Source organism: Psammomys obesus, unplaced genomic scaffold (genome assembly GCF_907164565.1).
Source record: "Psammomys obesus unplaced genomic scaffold, mPsaObe1.curated_primary_1811, whole genome shotgun sequence".
NCBI classification, from domain to species: domain Eukaryota; kingdom Metazoa; phylum Chordata; class Mammalia; order Rodentia; family Muridae; genus Psammomys; species Psammomys obesus.
This window is the reverse complement of record NW_026596166.1, coordinates 922045-936442: the sequence shown is the minus strand read 5'-3', so window position 1 is coordinate 936442 and position 14398 is coordinate 922045. Positions and strand designations below refer to the sequence as shown.

Below are 14398 nucleotides of genomic sequence, written 5' to 3'. Positions count from 1 at the left end.
CTGGCACGCTCTTACCATGGACTCGGTGTATCTTTCCCCATTTCCTACCAGTGGACCCCTCCTGCCCGGGCCCTCTCTGATGCTGACCTTTGTCTCAGGTGACAGGAACACCCTCAAAAGGCTTTGATGAGAAGGCATACCTGTCAGCCAAGCAGCTGAAGCCTGGAGAGGACCCATACAGACAACATGCCTTCAACCAGCTGGAGAGTGACAAACTGAGCCCAGACCGACCCATCCGGGACACCCGCCATTACAGGTAGAGAGCATCCATTGTGTGGACAGGAAAGGAAAGCTGAGAAATGACCAATGTTGTTTGGCTTGGTTCCTGTTGTTCGTGTGTGTTCTACTATTTTATTACATTTGTTTATTTAGTCGTGTGTGTGCGTGTGTGTGTGTGTGTGTGTGTGTGTGTGTGAACATGCACACATGCGAATTGTGTGTATTTTACAAATAAGGAAGAAGCCTCAGGTCTTCATCTGGTGACTTAGACATTCGATAGCCCTCACTCAGCTCTATCCTGTCCTCTGTCTGTCTTTTTTTCTTTTGATGTTTTGAGACAGGGTTTCTTTGGGTAACCCTGGCTGTCCTAGAACTAGCTCTGTAGATCAGGCTGGACTCCAGCCTTGCCTCTGCCTCCCAAGTGCTGGGATTAAAGGATGTGAGCCCCCACCATCCAGCCATGTTTCAATGGAAAGGTCAAAGAAACCCCCAGCTGGAGGCTGCAGGGCCTCTCAGTCCCTTCTTCAGACATCCCAGCAAGAATAGCTTGCCAGGAGACCTCAAGAAAGTCCAGGTAGGTGAGCCACACAGCTGAAGTGAGATCTCCAGCCCTGCCCCCTTTGAATAGTGTCAAGTGTGGCCCCTTGACATCCCTTTTTTGTCTCCCCTGGCTCCAGCAGCTCCTGTAAATGCAGCCCAGTTTTGCTCCTCATTCTTCTCATATGGGACATGGGCAAGGTCCTAGATCAGGCCTTCCACCGGTCCCAGGCAAGTCAGCAACTCTCTTCCTGGGTTCAGTCCCGTGTGCCCTATCTGGAGAATGTGTTGCCACCCCTTTTCACTTCTTGCCATCACCTTCAGAAACATTCTTCTCCTTCTACAAAATCCCACCCCTCATGCCTTGCCTCACCTACCCTTCAGTCAACATGTGATGTTCCTGCGTCCTCCTTTCCTTCTTTTATTTTTCGTGTGTGTGTGTGTGTGTGTGTGTGTGTGTGTGTGTGTGTGTCGGGGAGTGTGTGCAAGACCAGGTTTTACAATGTAGCACAAGCTGGCCTGGAACTCACTATATGTACCCTAGGCTAGCCCTGAACTTTTGATTCTCCCCTACCTCAACTCTCAAGTGCTGAGATCACAGGTGTTAGCAGACATATGTGTAAGCCCTTTGTCAGTCAACCTGGGCCAACTCCTTCTCTCCCCACTGCAAGCAATGGTAGGTGCCTGTTCTGCTCTTCAAGGCCTTTGATGGATATCCCTAGTCCTGGCTAATCTAGTCCTCAGGAACTACGGGAATCTATGTCCACATGTAACTGAGGGCCCAGCCTGGCTGGTCTCTGCCGATCTTCCCACTTCAGCCCCCCCAGGTATCCACTGAGAAGCTAAAGGGGGGATGGTGCTGGGGCCGTGCACATCCAGGGCAGTAGGGGATCGATGAGGAGCCGCACGCTGCTGCTAGGTGCTCTCAGAGGGCTGAGGTGGGTCAGGAAGTGTGTGTGTGCCTGCACACTGGTGCAGAGGGAGAGAAGGAGGCGCTGGCCCAGTAGATCCAGTGCGCTGGTGCAGGCCTTGCCTTCCCAGGTCACAGCTTCTGCTAGACAGCGTGCTGCAGGCCAGCGCCTGGTCCTGGCCTCCTCCTAGCATGCTGTTGTCGACAGAAGCAACATAAGGCGGACCTGTTAGGCTCATGAGGAAACCTCTGCAGATATAGTATTGGGACAGCCTCTCAGACAACTCCTGGCTCCTGGGGATCCGGTAGCCCTACCTGCCATCTAAGTCTCAGAAGAATGTGGTGTTCAAGTCTGCCCTCCAGACAAGTGCGGGAGGTTTGTCTCCTTCAAGGAGAGAAAGACTCATTATCTAGTTTCCCTCCTTGGACCTACTATGGCTAGAGGACTAGTATGGAGAACTGGGGCACTGGAGGTCTGTGTTCCAAGGCTAGGCAGCAGGAAGAGGCTGCTTTTCAGACAGCCAAGCTCAGGCTAGTCCCCAGATCCCTGTCCCTTGGGGAGCAGGCGCTTGGAAGCTTGGCTTCTGGGAGTAGAAGAGAGCCCTTCCCCCACAGCTCCCTCAAGGAGAAATATTTTAAAGCTTCTCGGGATTTCTCCCTGGGGTCTTATGCTAGTGGGACTCCCTGCCTGCCTGACCCGGCCTCTCTGCCAGGCAGGAGATGAGAATTCAGGCTGCAAGCTGCTGTCAGTGGAGTGAACGCGGTAATGAAAAAAATAGTCATTGCTGGAGTAGTCTGGAGCGATTGTAATAAAGAGCATCGCTTAGGAAAACCAGCGGAGGCGGCTGCCTTCCAGCGGTTTGGAGCCCCAGTGATAGTGAGGAAGGCCGACAGGAATGAAGGTTTTAATTCCTCTTGCTGAGGAGAGAGACAGTCAGGGGTCCCAAGGTAGGAGAGTGTAGGTGGGGGGAGCCCAGGGCTGTGGAGGAGGGAACAGCGGCAGGGGCTGCCCTTGGTGTCTTCTGGGAAGCTGCTATCCTGCAGTCCCCCCACCACCCCCGCCTGATGGCTCTTGCAGGGCTGTTGGCGCGGCAGAGAGTGGGAGGGAAGTCCCTCCACTCCCACTCCCACCCTGCAGGCAGAGTGGGAGGAATTTCTGGCCAGATCCCACCAGAGCTGGGAGACAGGGAGGAAAAGGCATCAGGGTGTGAGAAGGCAAAAAGGAAGGTCGTTTTCTCACTCCAACCACTTGTCCCACTGGTCTGCCCCAGCAGTAGCATTGCTGTTTGGCTCCTGGCTGTATCCTGAAGCCTATACACAGAGCCTAAACCTCCCAGAAGGCAGTGCATATGTGCTCTGGTACTTTTGGCCTTTGGCAAGGAACCCCCAGGCTTAGGACGATTCCTCAATCTGCTGCTTCCTTCCTGGACCCCAGGCCGGGCAGCATGTGGGTGTTGTGGGATGGAGTATCACATTGTGGGAGGTTGCTATATCCTCGCTTCGAGGGTACCGTCTGCCTCACAGAGCTGTCCCAGGGCACAGCAAAGTGGATATAGAAAAGCATGGCTGTGATCCCAGCACTCGGGGAGGCAGAGGCAGGCTGATCTCTGTGAGTTCGAAGCTAGCTTGGTCTACAAAGTGAGTCCAGGACAGCCAAGGCCACACAGAGAAACCCTGTCTCTAAAAAGAAAAGAAAAGCACAGCGCCGCCCAAGCACGCCCCCACTGCTCACCTCTGACTCCTCGTCCTCTTCTCAGTTGCCCATCCTTGTCCTATTCCTTGGACCTGCCAGCCACCAGCGTCATCATCACCTTCCACAATGAGGCTCGCTCCACACTCCTGCGCACAGTGAAGAGGTAAGCCCTTCCTCCCGTGGCCTATCATCTCGGTGGCTCTGTCCCCTGAGGTCTCGGGTGGCCTGTGGGGTTTCTGACTAGACAGGACCTTGGTGTAGGGATAGTGTTCAGACAGTGGGGAAACCAGCGAGCATTGGCAGGGTCAAGTCTGTCCTTCTGAGAAGCTAGACCCGTCAAGTATTCTAGAAGACCCAAGAAGTCAAAAGCCGTCAAACCCGAGGTCAAAGGAGGGTAGACATGCAGCCCATTCTTGAGTAGAGGGAGAGAGGGAGCGATCCACACAGCAGGCGCCTGTCAGCCTGTCAGAGAGACACGCCCCTCCTGCCTTCATTCCATTTCAAATGGGACTGGGAAAGGAAAGCCCAGGGACATGTCTGGCTTGGGTATCCTTTCCCAGAGAAAGACAGGCACCCCTCCCAACCTCGGTGGGTGTGCGGGAGAGTAGCAGGAGCCTCCGTGGCAAGAGAGGCTTTGACAGGGATGGGTAAGAAAGGCTGACTGCAGGCGCACTTTCTGTCCCCACTGCCGCTCCAGCGTTCTGAACCGAACTCCTGCCAGCTTGATCCAGGAGATCATCTTAGTGGATGACTTCAGTTCAGATCGTAAGTACGCATCCTCCTCTCGGCGTGCCCCTCCATGCCCTGCTCTAACCGTTCCCCCAAGTCCCGAGATGAGCTCTCTGCAGCCATCCTGGCCTTCGTACACTAGCCTCTGTCAAGTGGGGAATCTTTGGTCTTTTCTGGGATCCTTCCCTATCCTGGCTCGGAGGTTAAGAGCACAGGCTGTTCCTCCAAAGGTCCTGAGTTCAATTCCTAACAACCACACGGTGACTCATACCATCATAATGAGATCTGGTGCCCTCTTCTGGTGTGCAGGCGTACGTGTGGGCAGGATAGTCTAGTAATATAAATAATAAATTAAAAACAAGCAAAAAAACTGAACAAGGAGTTGCCTACCACTGATGTTCCAAAGCGCTGAGCTGCCCAAGCTCGCCTCTGACTCCCCGTCCTCTTCTCAGTTGCTGGTCCTTGTCCTATTCCTCAGACCTCCAGCCACTAGCATCATCATGACCTTCCACAACGAGGAGGAGATACCTCGGTAGATAAGGTGCCTGTGTTCATGCATGGAGACCTGGATTTAGATATCCAGCAGCCATGGAAAAAGTGCTGGCGGAGTGAGGCGGGTGGACAGTGGGTGCCTCACTGGCCAGGCCGTCTTACCAAAACTGTGAGCTCTACGTGCAGAGAGAGCCTGTCTCAGAAAATAAGGCAAAGAGGTAAAGGATAAAGAGAAAGACACCTGCGGTTGACCTCTGGCCTCCGTGCCTATAGACACAGGCAAGCACACTCGCAGACACACACACACACACACACACACACACACACACACACCCCAATATCCACAGCAACCTTCACACTTACAACTGACATAGAATAGTCCCTTTAAATACTGCAGGGCTCTCTGGTGCCCCCTAGGCTAGAGTTGGGTTCATAGGCACTAGTATTCCTCCCCTGGCCCAGGAGTGGGGACAGGGCTATCCTTCAGCCATGACAGCCAGTAAGCTCTGATGCCCACATCTGAATTGAGCTTGCTTTCCTCTCCTTTGCCCTCAGCTGAAGACTGTCTGCTTCTGACCAGGATTCCCAAGGTCAAGTGCCTGCGCAATGACAAGCGGGAAGGTGAGTGCTGCATCTGTCCCTACCTTGGATCTGTGGCGTGTGACCCTCTCACCTCCCCACTCCGGCCGGGTACTGCCTGCCTACCTTGCTGTGTCTTCTGAGAAGTGGGACAGTGCCGGCACTCTTCTGCCTCACGAGGCTGCTCTAAGGATGAACAAGAGCCTTGTGATGGAAGGCCCCTCGAAAAACCAAAGGGAAGGAGAAAGGTGTGGCCAATCAAGGGGTGTTTTTGGAACATCAGTGATAGCACAGTATAGTGTCCAGACATGTTGGGGACACAAGAAAAGTCCCAAGCACAGTTCCGGTCCTAGGAATCTGTACCCAAGGGGGTCAGAATGACCCTCACCACAGGCAGATTAAAGGTTCTGTGAAGAGTGTGAAGATGGAGGAGAGGGGATGGGGTGAGCAGGAAGGACTTCTGTGGAGGAGTGGGCCTCAGTGGGGGGCGGGAGTAGCAGACACCTTGTGTCTCAGGTGATGGAGAGCAAGGGAGGGCATGGCAGCCCGAGCCCACTGCAGTCAAAGGCAGGAGCTGACAGGTGGACATTGGTGCTGGTGGCTCCTCTTCCCTAGAGGGCTGTGGCAGGCATTGATTGGCTCTGCTGACATTCTCATACTTGGTCCTGTCAGCCATTGCTCCCATTCTGCCCACAGAGAACCGAGGTATCAGGAGGTTCTGTAAGTTTCCAAAGGTAGCGAATAGAGGAGCCAGGACTCCAGCCTGAGAGACAGACTCAGAGGCCAGTTTTTTAGTCCCTCTCTGTGTAGTCTTCCTTCCTGCGATAGTCTTCCTTCCTTCCAAGCCTGGCCAGCAGGGGCAGCAGACTGGTGGGGCTTGAGAAGAAAGCAGACCCCAAAAGGTAGAGAAGCAGGAAGCCACAGAAGGCTTTAGAGTGGGAGAAATATGTGATATTATATAAGATATTATATAATATTACATGGAAATTATGTAATATTACATATGATATTATATAATATAGACATTATATAAGAAAGGCCGTTTAAGCCTAGGAGACATGAGGATATTGGTGAATGAAATCTTTACACAGTCATGGAAGAGGCCAAAGGGAAATGTCTCTCCAGCCTCTGTATAGCAGGGCCTGTCAGGCTTGGGAATGTGTCATCCTAGGGTTTTGCCAACATGGATGAAAAGTTATGGCCACATGCTTTCCCCATTATGCCCCTCCCTTCCCACTCCTCACAGGACACAGTGGTTGCTCTGGCCTAGGCAGAACCATCTGGGCCTCTGATTCCTGACAGACAGGTTTCCCCCAGCCCTCAGCAGAATGGCTGTCAGCAAAGCCAGTTAGTGAGCAGTTAGTGACGTCATCAGGAAGTGGAGCAAGCCGACAGGAGGACCTAAGCATGGGTTCCCGGGCGCCAGGCTCTCTCTTTGTGGTACTGTTTGATGTGACATTCTGGGTCACGGTGTTTTCAAGCATCTAGGTAAGAAACTGATGAGAATGTAGCTCAGTGGAAGAGTACTTGCCTAGCATGTACAAACCCCTGTGCCTGATCTCAAGGACTGCAGAAAGGAAAGGGAGGAAGGAGGGTGGGAAGGAAGGAAGGAAGGAAGGAAGGAAGGAAGGAAGGAAGGAAGGAACTGTCTGAGGCTCAGAGAGATTTAACAACATAGTCAAGGGAAGTGAAGGGCTGGCATCCAAACCCAAGCCCCACTCAGTCAAGATTCTCTCACATCTGGTTGTACAGCTGGAGGGAATTGTGAAGGTCCTCAAAGGGATAGGTTTTTGTCATCTGGTCTGTCAGTACCAAACTACAGTTCCGCTCACTCAGCTTGACTGCCCATCTGTATCAAGGGCATCAAAGGCTCTTGGGGAATGACCCTGTGAGACCATGAAGGTGAAGGAGACAAGGAGGGAGGGAAGAAAAGGAGGCACAAAGAGCAGGCCAGCCATGATAGCTCAAGAGACCTCAAACCCTGAAGCAGTAAGGGCCTGGGGACTTTGCGGGGACACTGACAGGCTGTTGGCTCAGCCCTTTCCTTTCCCTTGGCAGGACTGATACGGTCCCGGGTTCGAGGGGCAGATGTGGCAGGAGCCACAGTTCTCACCTTTCTGGATAGTCACTGCGAGGTGAACGTGGAGTGGCTGCAGCCAATGCTGCAGCGGGTGATGGAGGTGAGCCACCTGTCTGTGGGAGCGGGACCCCCTCAGGAGATGCCCTCAGTGCTCCCAGCCCTCAGGAGGCTGGAACTGTAGGAAGCCTCAGGGTCTGTTTCCCTGACAGACCCCACCCAGCCAGCTGTCACACCCAAAACTGGGATAATTGTCACGTGTGTCCCCCTTGGGGTGAGAGAATCACATTGCATGGAAGTTCGGCGAGCTGGGAAGCTCGCCCTGTGATGGGTGCACAGCAGTCCTGGGCTGGGGGAGTTTGTGGTCAGTCTGGAAAGCAGGATGGAAGCTCTCCAAGAAAGGAGAGGAGGGAGCAGGAGGCTCCTGCTGTGTGACTGCTGTTCCTCAGTGTGGGATGGCAGGAAAGGATGAGGTAATTACAACTCAACCATAAGAAGGCAGCTAGCCCCAGCTGGGTGGAGGGGTGCGTGTCTGTAATCCTAATACTTGGCAGGAGGGTCCTGAGTCCAGACCAACCTGGGTTCTATAGTGAAAGGAAGAAGAGGGAGAAGGAAGGAGAGGGGAACACGAGGAGGAAGGGGAAGCAGAGAAAGAGAAGAAAAACAGCCCAATTTTTAAAAACAAGCAAAGAATTTGAATGAGCATTTGTTTAAAGAAGATTTACCCATGGACACACACGCACAAAAATTAGCTCACCACTGGGCATGCTGGCACACACTTTTAATCCCAGCACTTGGGAGGCAGAGACAGGTGGATCTCTGTGAATTTGAGGCCAGCCTGGTCTACAAACCTTGTCCGGGGAAGCCAGGGCTACACAGAGAAACCCTGCCTCGAAGAAAAAGTAAAAAAAGTAGCTCATCAGGTCATCATTCAGGAAATGCAACTCTAAAGCCCTACTGGGTTAGGGTTGTGTTATCTACAAGGATGGTCATAATCAAAGAGACAATTACAGGCGCTGGCAGAATGTTCGTACATCGGAACCTCGCACATTGCTGGTGGGAGTGGCAAATAATGCAGAATCTGTGGAGGATAGTCTGGCAATCCCCTAAAGTTTAAATAGAACTACCCGTGTGACCCAGCAGTCTCCCTGACAGATCTGGACCCTGGGGAAGGAAAAATAAGAACCATGTCCACACAAAAACTACACATGTGTTCAGGGCCACTGCATGTAAAATACCAAAAGGCTGTGGTATGTCCATATGGTAGACTATTACACAACCAAGAAAAAAGGTCCTGATATGTGTTACAATGTATATTAAGGCCCAAATATATCTGGGCACAGGGGTCTTTTCTGAGACTGTTTCTCCAACCAAGAACCATGCATGGAGATAACCTAGAACCCCTGCTGGGATGTAGCCCATGGCAGCTCAGTATCCAAGTGGGTTCCCTAGTTAGGGGAACAGGGAGCGTCTCTGACATGAGACACTCAATGGCTGGATCTTTGACCTCCCCACCCCCTGTGGGAGGAGCAGCCTTGCTAGGCCACAGAGGAGGACATGACAGCCAGTCCTGAAGATAAGCTAGGATCAGATGGAAGGGCAGGAGGACTCCCCCATCCATGGACTTAGAGAAGGGCAGGGAGGAGATGAAGGAGGGAGGGTGGGGTTGGGAGGGAGTGAGGGAGTGGCTACAGCTGGGATACAAAGTGAATACACTGAAACTAATATATATTTTTAAAAAAGACTTCTTCCTCCCCCCCCCCAACTATAAAAAAAGAAAAGAAAACCTGTGAGGTGAAAGAAAGCGTCAAGAGTCAAGAAGGCCCATCTGTAGGCCAGGTCCACAGTTAGAAAATCTGTAGACAAAGAAAGTTAGTTTCTTTGAATTAGTTTCTTTGTGTCTGTGTGTGAGGGAGGGGTGGTGATAAAGTGTTCCATTTTAGATGATGATGGTTAGTCCACTGTGTGAACATAGACATCCTCTGCATTGTACTTTTAAATACAAAATATCAATCTTGTAGCATTTTAATTCTATGTCATTGAAAGACTCTATGAACAGGGAGAAGCTGATTCCGTAGGGAGCAGAGAAAAGCTACAGCCTGATTCCCTGCTGGGCCACCATCCAGCCTTTGAATACCTGAGCCATGTGGGAATTTGAAGTGTTTCCAACTTAGCACAGAGGGACTTGGAAGCCAGTGGGTAAAGGTGCTTGCCACCAAGCCCGAGGTCTTGAGTTCGATTCCTGGGACCCACATGGTAAATGAAGAGAACTGACTTCAGCAAGTTGTGGGCCTCTACATGCATACTGTGGCATGCTGGTGCATGCATGTAAATAGATAGATAGGTTGGTTGGGGGAGAGATAAAAACAGATGTAATGAAAACATTTTTAAAGATTGGTTTTATCATTGTTGTCTCCCTGTGCGGCCTGGGTTGGCCTTAGACATACCATCCTTCCGCCTCGGCCTTCTGAGTGCTGGAGTAAACACGTGTGTGCTATCCCATCTGGTTCAGTTAAGAGGGCATTTGAGTTGAAAACGGAGTGCAGGGAAAAGAGAAAGGAAAGAGGCTGTAGTCTGTGCCCCTCCGTGTGGTGTTAAAAGGGCCTACCCAGTGTGGTTAGGTTTTCCTGGGTGTACATGACTTACCTCCACTCAAGAAATCAGGAAGATTTGTATTATGCACCGATGTTTTGAAATTGGATTTGTGTTCTGGGAGATGACTTGAAAGTAGAACCATAAAAGTCCCTGGCCCTACACTCTTGGTGCCCATTCGAAGAGACTTGACTCTGGATGGCAGAGAGGTGAACAGCAATGGACAGAGCAGCTCAAACCTGCAGCGGGAGAGCCAGCCTGTGCCATGGCTGCACAGCTGAGTTGCTGTTCCAGAACTGTCTGTAGACCATGAGGGTGAGAGAGAGACATCCTGCAGCAGTCAGGGAGGGCATCCCAGAACGGGTGAGATCCCAGAAGGGCTCAAAATTGCGTTAGAGAAAGAGGCTTGGGGGGGAGTGGGGCTTCGCCTGGCGCTGGGCATGTGTGGTAATCTAGTCCAGCCCCTGGGGTTTTCCAGGAGATGAGGAAGCCATGCTACTTCATGTTCCAGAGGCCCCTCTGCAGAGCAGGCCGCTTGGCCTCTCTGTGTAGATGTCCCTCACCTCACGCCTTCTCACTCTCCTCTTCTAGGACCACACCCGTGTGGTGAGCCCCATCATCGACGTCATCAGCCTAGACAATTTCGCCTACCTTGCAGCATCTGCCGATCTCCGAGGAGGTGAGTCCCGCTCCTCAGAAAGGGCCTCTGGGCTTGAAAAGAGAAGGGTGAAAGCCCTGGTTCAAGTGCTCTCCCGAGTTCACACTGCCAATCCTTCCTTCAGAGGCGAACCTGAGGAGGGACAAGGAGAGCCCTGGGCTGTAAGCGCTTCATACAGTCTGGGGTGGGGCCAGCTAGTCATTCATCTTTTCCTCCCCTCATCATGGGCTCATCTCTCCCCAGTGCTGCTGGCCTAGGGAGCTTAGCCAAAGGCCCAGGGGACGTCTTCTGGAGAGCAGACGCTGTACGGACAGGAAGAGAGCAGCAGCCTGTGTTCTCACCTGAATTCTTAACACACATCCCGGGGGCAGTCACAACAGCTACTCAGCACATTTGCCAATGAGCCCTGAAAAGCAGCTAGTCAGATTTGCTATGGGCTGTTAAGTATATTAAACCTACAGCAGTGGTTAGGATTAGTGTGGTCCACTATCTCGTTTGTGTTTCGTATCGATTGGATGCTGAAATGTTTTAGACAGACTGCACTAAGACTGTTTTATTCAAATTGACCTGTTGATTTTTTTTTCTTTCCATGTAACTCCTGGACTGGTTTTTTTAGATATTAATTAATTAATTTACACTTTATGTATATGTATGTGCGCCATGTACATGCATGTCCACAGAGGCCAGAAGAGGGCATCCGATCCCCTGAAACTGGAGTTACAGATGATTGTGAACCACCCAAGGACATTCTGGGAAGGAACCTGGCTTCTCCAAAGAGCCTCAAACGCTTCTATTTGCTGAGCAATCTGTCTAGCCCAGTGCTTTTCAACCTGTGGATCAAGACCCTTGGGGGGGGGGGTCACAGAGTTTTGCATATCAAATATTTACGTCATGATTCACAACAGTAGCAAAGAAGTAGCAATGAAATAATTTTACGGTTGGAGGTTACCTCAACGTGAGGAACTGTATTAAAGGGTCACAGGATTAGGAAGGTTGAGAGTCACTGCTCTAGCCCCTTCTGGACTGTTTCGGATGGTGGATGTGGCTTGAGTTGGGGTCTTGCTTTATTATCCTTTCGGGCAGCTGTGGACCCTGGCATTGGGCTGCCTAGTCCAGATGACAGTAGCCATGTGTGGCTCTTTAAATTAATTAAAATGAAATAAGATTTACAATTAAATTTCTTAGTTGTCCTGGCTACATTTCAAGTGCTTAATCCATATGAGGTTTTGGCAGCCGCACGAGGTTTTGGTGACCCCACTGAGCCATATAGATATAAAATATGTCTGTCATTACAGGAAGTTCTGTTAGATGGTGCTGCTCTAGGGTCTGTTACTGGGAGCTAGCAGATGTGGAGGTGGTTCTTCTTTAGGGCTTGGATGCCCACTATGTGGACCCAGTCAGGAGTTAGAGCTTGGAGCTGGGTAAGACTCCAGGGAGGCCAGCCATTTCCCCTCAGAGAGGTCACCTCAGCGCCTTTGTACTCTGTCTTGGTTACTTTCTATTTCTGTGACAAAACACTATAGCCAAGGAAGCTTATAAAAGAAAGCATTTAACTTGAGGTTCACCGTTCTAGAGGATGAGTCCATGACCATCATGGTGGAAAACATGGCGGCAGGCAGGCTGGCTCGGTGCTGGAACAGTAGCTGAGAGCTTACACATGATCCACAAGCAAGAGGCAGAGGTAGCTAACTGGGCCTGGCATGGGCTTTTAAAACCTCAAAGCCCAGTGACATCCTTCTTCCAACAAGGCCACACCTACTAGGCCTTCCAAAACAGTTCCATCTGGGGACCAACCATTCAAATACATAAGCCTAGGGAAGTCATTCTGGTTCAAGCCACCACCCACCTGCTGCTGCCCCAGTCTAAACTTCCCTTTCCCCTATGTCTATAGATTATTTTATCCTTCATTCAGATCTCTACTCAAAAAGCAACCTGCGGGTGAGCCTTGCTGACTCTTACGATGCGGACGCCTCATCTTTCGTTTTTTCAGCACTGCAGGTCTCTGTGGACACATCATAGGCTTTTTAGCATTGGTCTTCTCTGTAGGTTGGCAGCCGGGGAGGTAGGCACATGTCTCCGTGCGAGGGTCAGAATAGCAGCTTTCACCACCCTGTTCTGATCAGAAGAGACTGAAGGGTAGAGAAAAAGGCCCAAAGCCCAAGCCCACTCTCACCCTGCTTTGCCTGCAGGATTTGACTGGAGTCTGCATTTCAAGTGGGAGCAGATCCCGCTGGAGCAGAAGATGACCCGGACAGACCCCACCAAGCCCATCAGGTCAGGCTGCTGTGCCCTCTGGGGAGCCCTCCTTCCTGGGTCAGGGGCCTGGGGGCTCTTGGGAGGGTGCCCAGTCAAGGTACTGACTATGTCTGAGCCCGTAGACCTAACTGTAGAGACAGAGGACTGAGACCGTGGGAGCAATTGTCAAGGTCCTGGGATTTGGCCAACTTGAGGCTGGAACAGAGGCTCCTGGTTTCCACATTTCACGGTTGCGCTTTTGCTGTCTGTTTCCTAAAGGACACCCGTCATAGCTGGAGGGATCTTTGTGATTGACAAGTCCTGGTTTAACCACTTGGGGAAGTATGATGCCCAGATGGACATTTGGGGAGGAGAGAATTTTGGTGAGTCAATAAAAAAATAATAGTAAATACACAAGAGTAATACTCAAAGCTCAGACGGAGCACAGTCTGTACCTGAGACCCTGGTCTTAAAGATGTGACACTCGCTGAGTCATTTAATCATCATAAGGACCCCCTGGTGTAACTGTCTCCATTTTACTGATTAAAAAACAGGCACAGAGGGCAATTTGTTCAGATCCGCTCAGCTAGACAGAAAAGTTTAAGTATCCAGGGAGAGCTTGTGGCCAAATGGCTAGACACGTGTGTGTAGAAACACGTCTTGACTACGTGTCAGTTTCTCTACTAGAACAGATAGGAAGGTATACAACAGGGCACATGATCACATGGAACAGACAGTCAGAAGCCTGGGGGCAAGCCCTGGCTTGGCTTCTTTAGGCTAAATTTTGATTTGGGGCAATTGAAGCCTCTTTGGGACTCAGTTTCCTCCAGAGCCTGATTTGAGTAGTGAATGAAGCTATGGCCATTATCACCGTGTGTGTGTTAGACCATCAGCACCATGAGGGTGGGAAATCCTGGGCTGCCTGGAACAGCAAGAGGGAGATGGAACAGGACAAGAGAGGGAGTAGCTGGCTCTGCTGCCCCGGAGCGCCTCGGAGTTATCACTATGTGAGAACAGAGCCCAGGCTCCTGCGTAGGAGGTCTGGGCCACTGAGAGAAGAAGTCACCGTCGGGGACCAGCTTGTTTACTTGGAAAAAAGAAAAACAAGGAAAGAGTCCGGCTTCCCAGGACACTGGTAAAATAGGCACGAAACTGTGTATATCAGGGTGCAAACGCAGCCCCCCCCGCATGGCTGTTCACTTCGGACTCACACACAAGGTGGTCCAGATATGAAGACTAGCCAGCAGAGTCCTCCATGGTGCCGTGGCCACAGGGAGCCACAGCCAACAGCTTGGAGGTCTGAAAGATGCGGAAGCAGACACCCCTTGGCAGGCACTGTGTTCTCATGGGTGTGTGGAGGTGTCACCCCTCACCAACCTCTATCAGCTGCTGCCTCCTGCCGGTTCAACCTGGAGCGCTACAGGGCACTACCAAGCACTAGGGCTCCCAGAGAAGAAACCAGGCAGGGTAGAGAGCTATCCCAGGGTCCTCAGGAGCAAGGGAATTCTCTGGTCAAATTCAGCTGTCAAAGCTGCTCTCATAGTCTCCTTTTCCACCTGCCCAGGTTTCTGGAGTAGTAGCAGGTGGGGCTGGTGGCCTGCCACCCCAGTGACACTAGGACACAGATAACGGTGCTGTATTATCTGTCAGAATGTCAGAAAGTGTGTGACAAAGGTT

General features: G+C 51.5%; 1 protein-coding gene across 2 annotated transcripts in view; it reads left to right on the top strand.

Moving 5' to 3' along the window:
• The window catches only part of Galnt16 (polypeptide N-acetylgalactosaminyltransferase 16), an 80840-nt gene that overhangs the window by 49521 nt on the left and 16921 nt on the right, over nt 1-14398 (top strand). The window contains exons 2-9 of one of the 2 annotated variants that reach the window (XM_055595425.1): nt 99-256; nt 3424-3522; nt 4057-4124; nt 5136-5201; nt 7218-7339; nt 10420-10507; nt 12676-12760; nt 13001-13104. In XM_055595425.1, coding sequence (XP_055451400.1) covers nt 99-256; nt 3424-3522; nt 4057-4124; nt 5136-5201; nt 7218-7339; nt 10420-10507; nt 12676-12760; nt 13001-13104 — 790 coding nt within the window. The remainder of the gene's footprint in view (nt 1-98; nt 257-3423; nt 3523-4056; nt 4125-5135; nt 5202-7217; nt 7340-10419; nt 10508-12675; nt 12761-13000; nt 13105-14398) is intronic. The other variant, XM_055595424.1, reaches the window with a different exon arrangement.